At 47.7% G+C, this 12737-nt stretch overlaps 1 protein-coding gene across 1 annotated transcript in view; it reads left to right on the top strand.

The window, feature by feature from the left end:
* Positions 1 to 12737, top strand: part of PHLPP2 (PH domain and leucine rich repeat protein phosphatase 2) — a 1504106-nt gene that overhangs the window by 1424617 nt on the left and 66752 nt on the right. Inside the window, exon 18 of the mRNA XM_069635467.1 lies at positions 3202 to 3433. Coding sequence (XP_069491568.1) covers positions 3202 to 3433 — 232 coding nt within the window. The remainder of the gene's footprint in view (positions 1 to 3201; positions 3434 to 12737) is intronic.

Genomic DNA, 12737 nt, shown 5'->3' with positions numbered 1-12737 from the left:
GTTACTTCACTGGTTTGAAGGCTCGGGAGAGTTCCGGAGAGTATTGACTCTGAGGTTCCTGGTGAGGACCAGTAAGTATTAAGTTCATAGAGTTCAATTTGTCCGATGTTCACTCTTGTTCCCCCCTTCCTTTCTTGTCTTGCAGCTGGCTCGTGAAAAATGCTTTTGTGGCAGCTGGTGGCGCTCAGGTAAGAGTCTGTATTGCCCGGCGCTGTCCGGTAAATGTTGCACAAGGAAAACTTGTTGTTTTGTCTCTCTTTACAGATGCGGCACGTGAAAATATGGAGAGTCACAAAAGGATGCCTCCGGTGGTAAATAAGGTACGTCTATGGTGGTAAGAATGATATTTGTTGGTTCCCTCGGCTCACCTTGTGGTTTTCTTTTGTCTCCTAAGTGCCGAAGTTCGGCGAAGAAATGATGGAGGCACCGCCGACCCGAAGAATGCTGTGAAGACTGGTGAGTATGGCGCGGCAGCTGGAGGTGCGGCGCTGCAGCTGGAGATGCGGCGCGTGCAGAAATGATGTTCTGTACAGGTCCGGAGACAAGATGGATCCAGAATCAGATGTGGAATAGAAATAAGTTCGTTTTCTAACCTTGTCCCTTTCTTTCCTCTTTGTTTTAGGAGCTCCGGATTCAAGGTGGGCGTGGCAGAAGACTGGATGCAGGCTGCAGGCACGGTGAGTGTTACGCTGCTGGATGCAGAATAACGCGAAGCGTGCGTTGCTGGTCGGGTGTGGTTTAAATAGCCTCAAAAGTAGTCCCAGGTAAGAAGTCCCTAGAACCACAACGAGTAAAAAATAGTCCCTGTAGAAAAATAGTCCCTTTCAGGCTTCATGTTGGATTGGAGTAATTTGCAGCATGGTCTGCCTGAGGTAAGTAATGACTATGAGCCTGGCGCCTTAGGCGCCAGGACTGATTCCTACTATGAGCCTGGTTCCTAAGGCGCCAGGACTGAACCCAGATAGCCCCTAGCCGGGGCTGCTGAGTTTTTACCAAATGTCTAGATGCCTGCTCCCGGGGCTGATGGGCTTGGTCCGGATGCCTGGGGGTAGGCATCATGACACCTCCCTTTCTTCGGATTGCTAAAGGTGACCCTTAAATCCTTGGCTTTCCAACTGGGTTGGCCCCAGACCTTCTAACTTTACTTCTTGAACCACCCCAACTTCTTTTGAACACTCTGCAAAGACTATTAGTGCATTTTAAACTGTGTGATCCTGGGCACTTTTCGCTTTGCTCCATTTAAAGTGGGCCTGGCTTATGAACTTTGGCTCTACAGTGTATACTGCCTTAACTGACTTGCTTTGGACTTATAAAAGTGTTGGGAAGTGTTTTATTTTTATGCTCTGCCTTTTTTTTCTCCCTTTAACTATTGGAGTGCCATCTAGGTTACACGCTCACATCTGTTTTAACAAATAGTGGTGTTTTAACTCTGGCATGTCTAATAGTTATTAAGGGAGGTGTTTATACTTATCTGACTGTGTTTGTCCTTGCTTTTGATTTAGAGTCTAAAGTGTGTTTTAAATAAATAATTATATACTTTTGATACAAAGCTCTGGTCAGTGTTTGCTTGTTCCACTGTTTTTAGCCCTATTGTGTATACTCTATTTACTGCCTTACTCTTCTTGAGAGAAGTCTGACTGCTCAGTCACAGCTACCAGGTAGATCTGGGTGGTGCAGACTGCTACCAATTGAGTTTACTGCCTTACTCCTGTAGTCTTAATCTTTTTGCAGTGGTCCCCAAGGGAACTTCACAGGATTCTGCCTCACAGTGAATTTGCAATGGAAAGGCAGAGGGATGTGTCTCAACTTACCTGGTGCTCTAAGGACTCGGACTTGGATGCCAGAAGCATGGAGTCTTGCTCCCACAGTCAACTGGAAAGAAACCAACTTAAAAGGAGAGGCCTGTCCTCACTGTTTATGGTTCCTTTTGGCGGGAATGTTTTACAATACCTTTTGGTTGAACTCTTGTTCATAGTCTTGAATAAATGTGACACAGAACAGCAAGATAACGTTTGATCATAACATTTTGTAAAAATCTATTTTGATTAAAACAAATAAAATAAAAAAGTAAAAATGTTTAAATAAAGAAAATGGTGTTGGTGTCCTCTATTATGGAGTCCATAATGTGACACCTATATATTTATGTTGAAATTGATGTGAGATTCTCTTATGCATATTTTAGCCTATGTCCTCCTGTGAGTTGAGCTTTTTTCCCTGAAAAACTGTTATTGTAGCTGTTCTTTCTTTCAGAAAGATAAGCTTGCTAAATAAAGTTATTTTCCAAAAAGCCATACATAATATTTCTCAGCCGTGAGGTGGTATTTTGTACTGTACCCTGCTTAATTCCAAAGTTTTAGCTCTACTTAAAACACATTTGTCAAGTTGTTCAACCCAGAACCTCTGCTTCCTCCACTGAGGAAATATTGCAATATTTAAATAGGTGTATAGCTTTAAAACTTTACCTCAAGACAACTTAATCTTCCAGATAATAATTTTTTGTCACATGGTCTTTCTCCTGACGACAAGGCATATTACTTGTTGTTGCGTGCATCTAGTTAATCTTTCTCCTCAGGTTATACATGCACATTCCATTGGACCAAAGGCATTGTGAGTTACTTTACAGAGACAAGACACCCATCTCGATAGTAGTAGGGCTGTCACCCCATTTGCTTTTGCACGCATTACTCTTGGGATGCTTCTTAGAGAAGAGTTGCATCTTTTAGTCAGAATGTTCTGTGCAGCCTTTTTGTTTGTTGTGGTTTGCCACAAGCTGATGCTTTCTCCCAGAGTTTTTGGACTTTATAATCTGTTTCCCAACAGTTGAGAAGGAGGAAGCACGGGATTGCTTAAAAAGGAAACATTTCCTTTATGGTAATTCCAGTATTTAGTAGTTTCTCCTTTCCTACACTCTCACCATCATGTCATCCGTGCATTTGAAGTGCTCCGATTTAATTGCATAGTGATACCCAAAGGATAAGAGTGGGCGTGACGGTTTGTGTCTTATATTCTCCTATACATGTGTGGGTTATCATATAGAGGGATGCTGCTCTAGAAGTCTTTTGTGTTAATTTCCAAAGAGACCACAATGTATTAGGAATTTCCATTTGAGAAATGCTATTCCCAATCAGTTCTGCAGTGGAAAAGCAAAAACTGTGCATATTAAAATTGCCATAAAGGTACATTTTCCTTTTTCTCTAATAGGAAACTGGGCATGGCAGGTCAGAAACTTGGCTCTTCGGCTCTCATGTGTTACATCAAACGCCATACTACAGATGCTTCTAACACATTCACTATGACAGCAGCCAACGTGGGAACATGCCAAGCCATCCTGTGCCGTAATGGTCAGCCTCTGACCCTATCCAGAATCTTCACATTAGAACAGTGTCCAGATGAATTCCTAAGGATTAAAGAGCACAAAACAATTTTAACAGAGGTAATGTATGATGTTATGGATTTGCTGGGAACCAGGAACAGCATACGGCTGCTGGAAGTAAATGGGTATGTGGGAGGTGAAGATTAAAAGGGAATGTTATCTACTGTAGCAAATTTGGGTTGACAGGTGGAAGTTTCACTGTTCTCGCCATCTCTTTATTTAGTGTACTTAATGTTTATTATTTTTATTTTTTAAGCTTTATTTGTCGTTTCAATCATACACCAACAAAATGTGCCAAACCGTATACCTCGTCCTTTCATTCCTCGCGGTGTCTGAATGCCAAGCCAATTCCATTTTGGCTCGCACCCACTTACGCATCTCCCTACATGAAATTCCTATTCCTGGTCCCGGGCTGGCCTTCCAGGCCATGGGGACCACTCTCTTGGCCAGTATGAGCTCCAGTGATAGCACTCTAAATATCACCCTACCCCGTTTCCTTTCCGAGATGGTCCCAAACCTAGCATACAATGCTGCACAGAGAGATGAATACAAACTACTTGATGTTTATTTTTGATAACATTGCTTACTTACAGTAACTCTTTACTCTTGTTTCTCCAGCATTGGATCTTTCATGGATTCACATGCTTAGAATATTCCCCGTCGTCAGACTGGGAACCCTCGGTACACATATATAGTCGTTTCCTATAGGAAAAAACTTCCGACACTTGTGTGTCCTATCCACATCCACGTCCTCTCCGGGGCCGTCCACGCATGCCCCGTAGGACGTAATGGTATATAAGCCCCGCCCCCGCGGGACCCGTCAGATTTCAACCGTCTCCAAAGATAGTGGGATCTCCTCGCGTAGTCTCTACTGCTAGATTTTTGTCGAATTGTCGAACTCCTGTGAGTTTGTTAATTTTATCGGAATGTCGGAAAAACCTCTATTTCGCCCGTGTGCCACGTGCGGATTGAAGAAGGTTTACGAGGGGGACGGCCATTTAGACTGTATTTATTGCCTCCACCCTCACCACTCGGCAGACCAGTGTGAAATATGTAAAGGTTTTTCCCAGAAAACCCTGAAGGATCGAAATCGACGGCTGGTATCCTGGTTAAATGACGGTGCGGGAGCGTACCCTCAGTCAGAGGTGGGCTCTGTGCGCAGCGTGGCCTCTGCGAAAACATCAGGAGCCCCTCGACGCTCAACTTCGTCGGAACCTCCGGCTAAGAAGTCACGACCTGCGGAAAAGGACGTTCCACGAAGTCACTCTTCTAAGAAAGACTCTGCAAGAAAGACATCTTCGTCAACTTCGTCGAATAAAGGAAAGGAGAGGCCTAAATCCTCCTCGGGCGATCAACACAGATCAGCCACGAGTAGAGATTCGGATAAACGCAGGGAGAGCGCTGTGAAGGCGGGACCGCCTAAACCACCTGCAGGCCCAACGTCGACGACGACGAACCAGTCGGTGTCCTCACTGCCGCTGACGCAGTCGATTTCACCCGTCATCAACCCAGCGACGACCTCGGCGACGATGTCCTCGTCGACGGAAGTTCTGGCCTAGAGACCAGAAGTATTTGATATGGGGTTGCCTGTCACATTGCTACAGGAACAGGCAGCGTCAATTGCCTCGAAAGAAGACGACGGCTTCAGAATTGTGAGCCCGGAGGACCTCGGTCTACGAGCCAGGTTTCCATCAGGAGCAACCTGCTCTCAGGTGTTTACCCAACCTCCAAGCTCTCAGGCGACCCTGTCCATGGAGGTACTGTCCTCCTTACACTCGCTGCTGAAATCGCTGGACGAAAGGCTTCCACCTGTACCGTCGACACCCCCCGTCGACGAGCCCGGCCCTTCACACCGCCCGACCAGATCGATCGGGGTTCCAACTACTCCAGCAGTCCAGGAGGAAGGTGAGCTTTTGGACTCCCTATCTGACCACGGGTCAGCGTCAGATATATCCCTCTCACCATCTAGGGATCCATCCTGGGTGTCGGATGTGGAAATGGAAACACCAAAGAGTCCCACTCACCCGTCACCACCGGACGATATAGGTGCCTTTCATTCTATGATGGAAAAAGCATGCAAGGAGTTTGGCCTGGTCCAACAGGAGGAGAAAAAGGACTGTTTTCTTTTTGACCATATGGGCAAGAGTAGACGCTCAATATTCTCAATACCCATTTTAGACCATGTCTGGAAAGAAGGTGTTCAAACCATGCGTCACCCATTTTCTGAGCCGGCTGTCAAAGGCCGCATTGAAAAGAAATTTAAAATACCAGACTCTACACCGAAGTGTCTTTCGGCTCAACCTACACCGGACTCGGTGGTGTCGTCGGCGGCGACGAGAAAAGCAAAGGCCCAACATAAATGCTCTACCCCTCCAGATAATGAGGCGAGGCGCCAAGACGTGTTTGGTAAGAAGGTTCTTTCTGTGGGGGCCTCACGGTGAAAGCAGCTAACTCCCTGGCGATTGTGGCCAGATATGACAGGGAGATGTGGCACAGACTGGCACCTATCCTGGACCACCTCCCGGAAGAACATAGAAGAATGGCGATGTCCCTGGTTCGAGAAGGCGAAGAAGCATCGAATCATGCTATTAACATAGCGGTGGACCTGGCAGATTCGGGTTTTAAACAAATAAATAACGGAGTTGTTCTAAAACGCCAGGCTTGGCTTAAGTGCACCAACTTCAGACCCGAAGTACAGTATAAAGTTTTGGACATGCCCTTCGAAGGTGATCTTCTTTTCAGAGAAAAGGTGGACGAGGCCTTGAAGGGCATGAAGGAGGACTCAGATACAGCACGCTCGTTGGGTTCTCTCCAGAGTGGTAAGCCCTTTCGTTTTTTTCGTCCCTTTAGAGGAGCATCTGGAAACTCAAGATTCTCAGCAACCAGGGATAGATCTTTTGGTAGATCAGCGTATCCTTCCCAAGGATATAGACGCGCCTCTCAGACCTCAAGCCGGCGCAGAAACTTCCAGTCTTCCAAGAGACGACCAACTTATTCGTCGTCGACGAGCAAACAGAAAGACCAGCAATGACGGGAAGCGTACCGTTCTGGGAGGAAGAGTGTCAAGCTGCATCGAGGAATGGGAGACCATCACAACAGATCAGTCGGTTTTGGACACTGTGAGGTACGGACATTCCCTACTATTCAAATGCAAACCTCCAAAATGTCCACCAATACACCTATCCCAGCCACATCTAAACATCTTGCGGCAGGAAGTAACACTCATGTTACAGAAAGGCGCCATCAAATTAGTCCCTGCATCGCAGAAAGGCCTAGGGGTATACTCACGGTGTTTTGTGGTAAAGAAGCCAAACGGAAAATGGCGCCCTATTCTCGACCTGCGAGACCTCAACAAGACCCTACAGAGTCAAAAATTCAAAATGCTTACACTGCAGGAGGTGATCAAATCCGTCCAAAGGGACGATTTTTGGGCGTCACTAGATCTACAGGACGCGTACTTCCACATTCCGGTGTGTCAAAAACACAGGAGGTTTCTGAGGTTCATGGTAGGTCAGACACACTACCAATTTGCAGTGCTCCCATTTGGTCTAAAGTCTCCCCAAGAACGTTTACAAAATGTTTGGCACCTGTGGCAGCCTGGCTGCGAAAGGGAGGGCATCATGTATACCCGTACCTCGACGTCTGGCTTGTGAGGGGATCCTCCCCAGCGTCGACCAACGACAGCGTACAAGCCACCTTACAACTTCTGCAACGACGGGGTTCGCAGTGAACTTCGAAAAGTCTTCTCTAAAGCCCTCAAGGAGCTTGAAGTTCTTGGGAGCTCAATTCGAAACCCACTCGGGAATAGTGAAACCGTCCCTAGACAGAATATTGAAGATCGAACAACTGACGAGTCAACTTCGCCTACAGAGCACATTTTCCGTGAGAAAATATGTGGCAATCCTGGGTTCCATGGCTTCGTGCATCCACCTAGTAGCAAACTGCCGATTGTTCATGAGGCCTCTACAGGAGTTCCTGTCGGACAGATGAAAGCAGGCCACGGGCCGGTGGTCAGACAGGATAACCGTCGACGACGAGGGTGTCATCAGATCCTTCCAATGGTGGAAAATCTTTCACAACCTGGACAGAGGGGTTCCTCTACAAGAGCCGGAATTTCAGAACACCATCATCACGGACGCCTCCCTGACGGGCTGGGGAGCACACATGAACGATCATCAAACCCAGGGCAGATGGTCTTCGACTGAATCGCACCTACACATCAACGTGCTGGAACTGAGGGCAGTGAGATGGGCCTTGAAATCATTCCTTCCACATATCAAAGGATCAAAAGTAAGAGTGCTGACAGACAACACGACAGCCATGTTCTACTTGATAAAGCAAGGCGGCACCAGATCCAGGACCCTTTCGGCGGAAGCTCAAAAGATCTGGCACTGGGCGTTGAAACACAACATATCCTTAGTGGCTTACCATCTCCCGGGTGTGAAGAATGTGCAAGCGGATTCCCCGAGCAGGTCAATGGCTCAAATACACGAGTGGGAGCTGGACACCGGTCAGCTACAAATAATCTTCGAAAGGTGGGGGACCCCCTCAATCGACCTCTTCGCAACGAAAGAAAACAGGAAATGCGAACAGTTCGCGAGCAGATGGCCTCAAAAAGGATCCCTGGGGGAAGCGTTCTCGTTTCCTTGGACGGACAAATTCCTGTACGCTTTCCCTCCGTTCCCCCTTATACGGAGGACAATCCAGGGGATTCTCAGGTACAAATGCCGGGTCATTCTAGTGGCACCGTATTGGCCGAGACAACCATGGTTTTCCGACCTCCTACATCTGTCGTTGGAACAGCCTATAACTCTCCAGAAAGTGCCGAACCTACTGTCCAGGGACAAGGGAATGGTGTGGCACCACAATCCGGACAGCCTCAACTTAACAGCTCCTGACTTTTCAGAGTTTGGCAGCTTGAAAGTCTCGTCGGATTGCCGGAGAATTCTGCAGGCGGCTAGGGCCCCTTCGACTAACAAATCATACATATGCAAATGGCGAAGGTTCTGTACGTGGTGTCAAACACAGCACGAAATTCAGCCTTTAGAAGTAACCCCTGAACAAATTCTTCCGTATCTTCTTCACCTAGCTGAGAGTGGGCTGTCATCATCGTCCATCAAAGTGCACTTGGCGGCCATTTCAAGGTTTACGAGGAGGAGACAGTCTTCACCATTATTCACTGACAGACTGGTGAAACATTTCATGAGGGGTCTCTTTAGAACTTTCCCCCCTACGAAACGGTTCCCACCGTCGTGGAGTTTAAATGTGGTGTTGGCTGCCTTAATGAAGCCTCCATTTGAGCCAATGTCCTCTTCATCCATGCAGTTCCTATCTTGGAAACTGGCTTTCTTAATTGCCATTACATCGGCTAGAAGAATGTCGGAATTACAGGCATTGGTCATAGATCCTCCATATATGAGATTCTTTAAGGACAAAGTAATTTTATCAACTAACCCTACTTTCATCCCGAAAGTACCGACAGTCTATCACAAGCACTCGACCCTGGTCCTTCCTACTTTCTTTGCGTCCCCGTCGTCGACGGCGGAAAAAGCGCTTCATACTCTGGACGTCAAAAGGGCGTTAAAATTTTACCTGCAAAGGACGCAAGATATCAGAACTACCAGACAGTTGTTCATTGCCTACGGTCCGTCGACGAGAGGAAGGGCAATCTCCAAGCAAGGCCTGGCTCGTTGGGTCTCTTCGGCAATTACTTTTAGTCACTCCAAGGCTGGGAGACCCCTACAAGGACGCCCTAGAGCCCATTCCACGAGATCGACAGCCTCCTCCGCGGCTCTATGGGCAGGAATTCCTCTGACAGACATCTGCCAGGCGGCGGCATGGTCAGTCCCACACACGTTCACACGCCATTACTGCCTGGAAAGGCAGTATGCGGATGAAGTACAGATGGGAAGGGCAGTGCTGCGCCATCTTTTTCAATGAGGTAAGCCAAATATGGTGAAGCTGTTGTCTCTTACTTGCCTATGTTTGTTTTTCCTTGATGTGTCGATTTTAAGTATGTATATATATATATATAACTATGTATTATGAATATGTTTATATCAGAAAATATGTTGCTGCCTACGTACATGGTATCTTTCATGGATTCACATGCGCCCACCAGCCTCCCCGAAATGCAATGTGCAACATATGTGCATAAACAGGTTCCCCCTTTCTACTTTGGAGGGGTCGAAATCTGACGGGTCCCGCGGGGGCGGGGCTTATATACCATTACGTCCTACGGGGCATGCGTGGACGGCCCCGGAGAGGACGTGGATGTGGATAGGACACACAAGTGTCGGAAGTTTTTTCCTATAGGAAACGACTATATATGTGTACCGAGGGTTCCCAGTCTGACGACGGGGAATATTCTAAGCATATGAATCCATGAAAGATACCAACGCTGGAGAAATGGAGTTACAGGTAAGAAACTACTCCCATCTCAATTATATTTTTTGCGAGTTCTTCCAATTTGTTTAATATGTGGTTATTCCCCTTGGTTTTTCTCAGTGGTCATGTCCCTTGCTCCTGTCCAGTGGTTGCTCATCTTGTATTACAAGAATCCCTGTCTTGTGGTTGTCTGCTCTGTAGATTGGCATACGTTTATTCTTATGTTTTGTTGAATCTGTTTCCTTAGTGGCTTAGTTCATTTTGCCCTCTCCTACTTATTTCTCTGTGGTTTTTCGTCTTATTTCTTGCATGAAGATTTCATCTCCTATTACTGATTCTGTCTCTTTTTTCGCTTGCTCAGTGGTTGGTATGCACATGACTTGTTTGCCTGTAGAACTAAATATTCCTTAATCCTGAATTGCCCTGTCATCTGCTTGCTAATAGTTTGCCTTTTTACCACCTGTGGTAAATCAGAATCAGGATACTGACAACTTGCTATTTTCTACTGAAAGGCTTTTATTGTGGTACAGAAAAACCCTAGTATAATCCTACGACTTTGGACGCTATGCTGAAATAAAGAAACGGGTGGACACCAGGATGTCATACAGAAGTAACTGGCACTACCACTACAAAGTAACCAGAACTGCATATGAAAAATGCCTAAGGGCCTCTTGCCCAACTGTCTGGTTTGTGACCCACATTGTACTGCCCCAGCTTGTCCCCAGCTAACGTCTCTGGGGCTCCTGTCCGTTTTACAGTTCTAACATGTAGGTTTCCTTAGGGCCTCCTACATAATTGAAAAGTGAATGTCTCTAGGTCTGTTGCTCAGTTCTATGCAAAACAGAATTTCTGATGTTTGTTAATCTGCTTAGAATCACATGCTGTGCATAGTCCGACATTCAGTGGTCACTGGGGAGTATTGCTCGAAAAGGGGACGTCGACAAGGCGTGTCTGTAACACTATCCCTATAGTGACGTGCTTTGTACCCACAATCCCTCACGCATCGAGGTCCCTCAGATTGTTTTTTTCCGCCCAGTTATTGGTCGCCTCTATGCGGAGCTCCTCGAGAGACATTGCGAAATCATTTCTTCGACCCTTGGTCGTTTATTATTATTAATATCTAACACATAGATCCCTCCCTCGACGAAGCTGCAAGCTGTTTCTCTGCCGAGCAAGATCTTCGACGGAAGGACGAGCGGAGGAGATCCTTCGGCATCACCGAACACGTGGCCTGGCCTCGCCGGCCTTACACAGTAGGGAGAGTGGGGTTGTGTGATCTTTTCTTTTCACTCCGAGAATGCCTTTCTCTTTCCCCTCCCTCTCTTTCGAGGTCGTAATCACACTTCTTACCCTCAGCTATGGAGAGGACGCCTTTTAGGTTTTGCCCACTTTGCAAAGGCAAATATACCTGGAAGGACAAGCACAAACGGTGCAACCGTTGCTTGCCCCTCGATCACAAACAGGACGGCTGTGCGGCCTGTAAGTTACTTAAACCCAAAACGATAAAGGACCGCAGGGTCAAAAGGTGGGCGGCCTACGCCATGTCTAGGTCAGATTCCTCGCCCGCTGCCGCCGAATGTGACGAGGACAGTGATTACACGGCCCCCGTAACGTAGGTTGTAGACCTCTCGAGGGAGCGTTCTCGCTCCTCTTTGTCCGTCCCTGGCCCCGACAAGCCCGGCTCACACCCAGTTTATGGGGATGGACACCCCAGCGACAAGGACGCACACAAGAAATCTCATAAACACATACCCCACGGCACACATTCGTCGAAGACGAAGGCAGCCATAGCGCCAACGGAGGCGCTGGGCCCACCGGCGTCTTCCGCTGACCGTAAGGGTCGCCAGCCCTCCCCGCCACCGCGACAGGCAACCGGGCACTCTGGAAATAAGGGCGCTAACCCCAAATCCTCAGGCGGCGACGCCCCTCGTAAGAGTGCGCACGCTGCCAGTAAAGACTCGATGGTACCTAGCACGACGGCGAGCGATCCCGCGGCAGAGAGAATGATCGCCGAAAGCCTCGCGTGTATATCTAATAGGGACAGCCAGAGACGGGTGACACGCCGAAAACCGCGCACAAGGCCAAAGAAACGCCGAAGGCGCCGGAAAGTAAGCTGGGACAGCTCCCACTGTCGACGGAAAGCCCTAGCCTGCCAGAACACTTCTCAGAAGGCGAAGGCACCTTCGACACTATGGGACAGATCTAGGCAAATACAAGGAGAAGAAACTCCTTTTTCACTCCCAGACCGCTCTGGCCTACCTCAGTGGACCTTAGAGAAGTTCTAGTCCTGTATGGACAAGTTAGACAGATTCATGGCCATTCCAGAAAATAGGACACCTAATAGACCTAGGGAGGTACTCCTAGAAAGTCCAAGGGCTAAATACACGAAATTGTTCTATAACCCCTTTCAGGAGGATATGAACTCTTACGACCTCACCGAAGAGGACACTCACTTCAAGGAAGGAGAGGAGTTCATTAATGATGAAAACCAACAAGAGGGAGAAGGCTTCCATGAGGACACTAACATAGGTGAGGAAGGGTACGAGGAAGACCCAGGTGAGGGTGACCCAAATCCCTGGCAGTCACCATCAGGGTCTACAGAGCCAGACATTATAGACATCAGGTCTCCTCAGACCACACCAGTCAGGAACCCTTCGCCTGTTGACGATCAGCCCACCTTTAATGCGCTGCTGAGGAAGGCAGCAGCACATTTTGAGGTTGAAACTGGCGAGGTCATTCCAGACACTGACTTCGTGGAAAGGATTATCAAAGAAAAACCCCCCACCAGCCAAACAATTCCAATACTCGCCTCTGTTAAAAGACAAATCAACCCTTCAAAATATTGATTAATTACATCCTTTCCCCATCCCAACGTCGAACTTTGACACTCGACGCCGGCTTGGAGAAGAAATCGACCGTCGGCTGCTGCACGACGGATTTGGGCCTCGGAAGGCCTCTGGCCTCGGCCCGGGCCTTG

This window comes from Ambystoma mexicanum, chromosome 1q (assembly GCF_040938575.1).
Source record: "Ambystoma mexicanum isolate Mex_15411 chromosome 1q, UKY_AmexF1_1, whole genome shotgun sequence".
Taxonomy (NCBI): domain Eukaryota; kingdom Metazoa; phylum Chordata; class Amphibia; order Caudata; family Ambystomatidae; genus Ambystoma; species Ambystoma mexicanum.
Note: the sequence above shows the minus strand (reverse complement) of the source record. Positions and strands in the feature narration are given on the sequence as shown.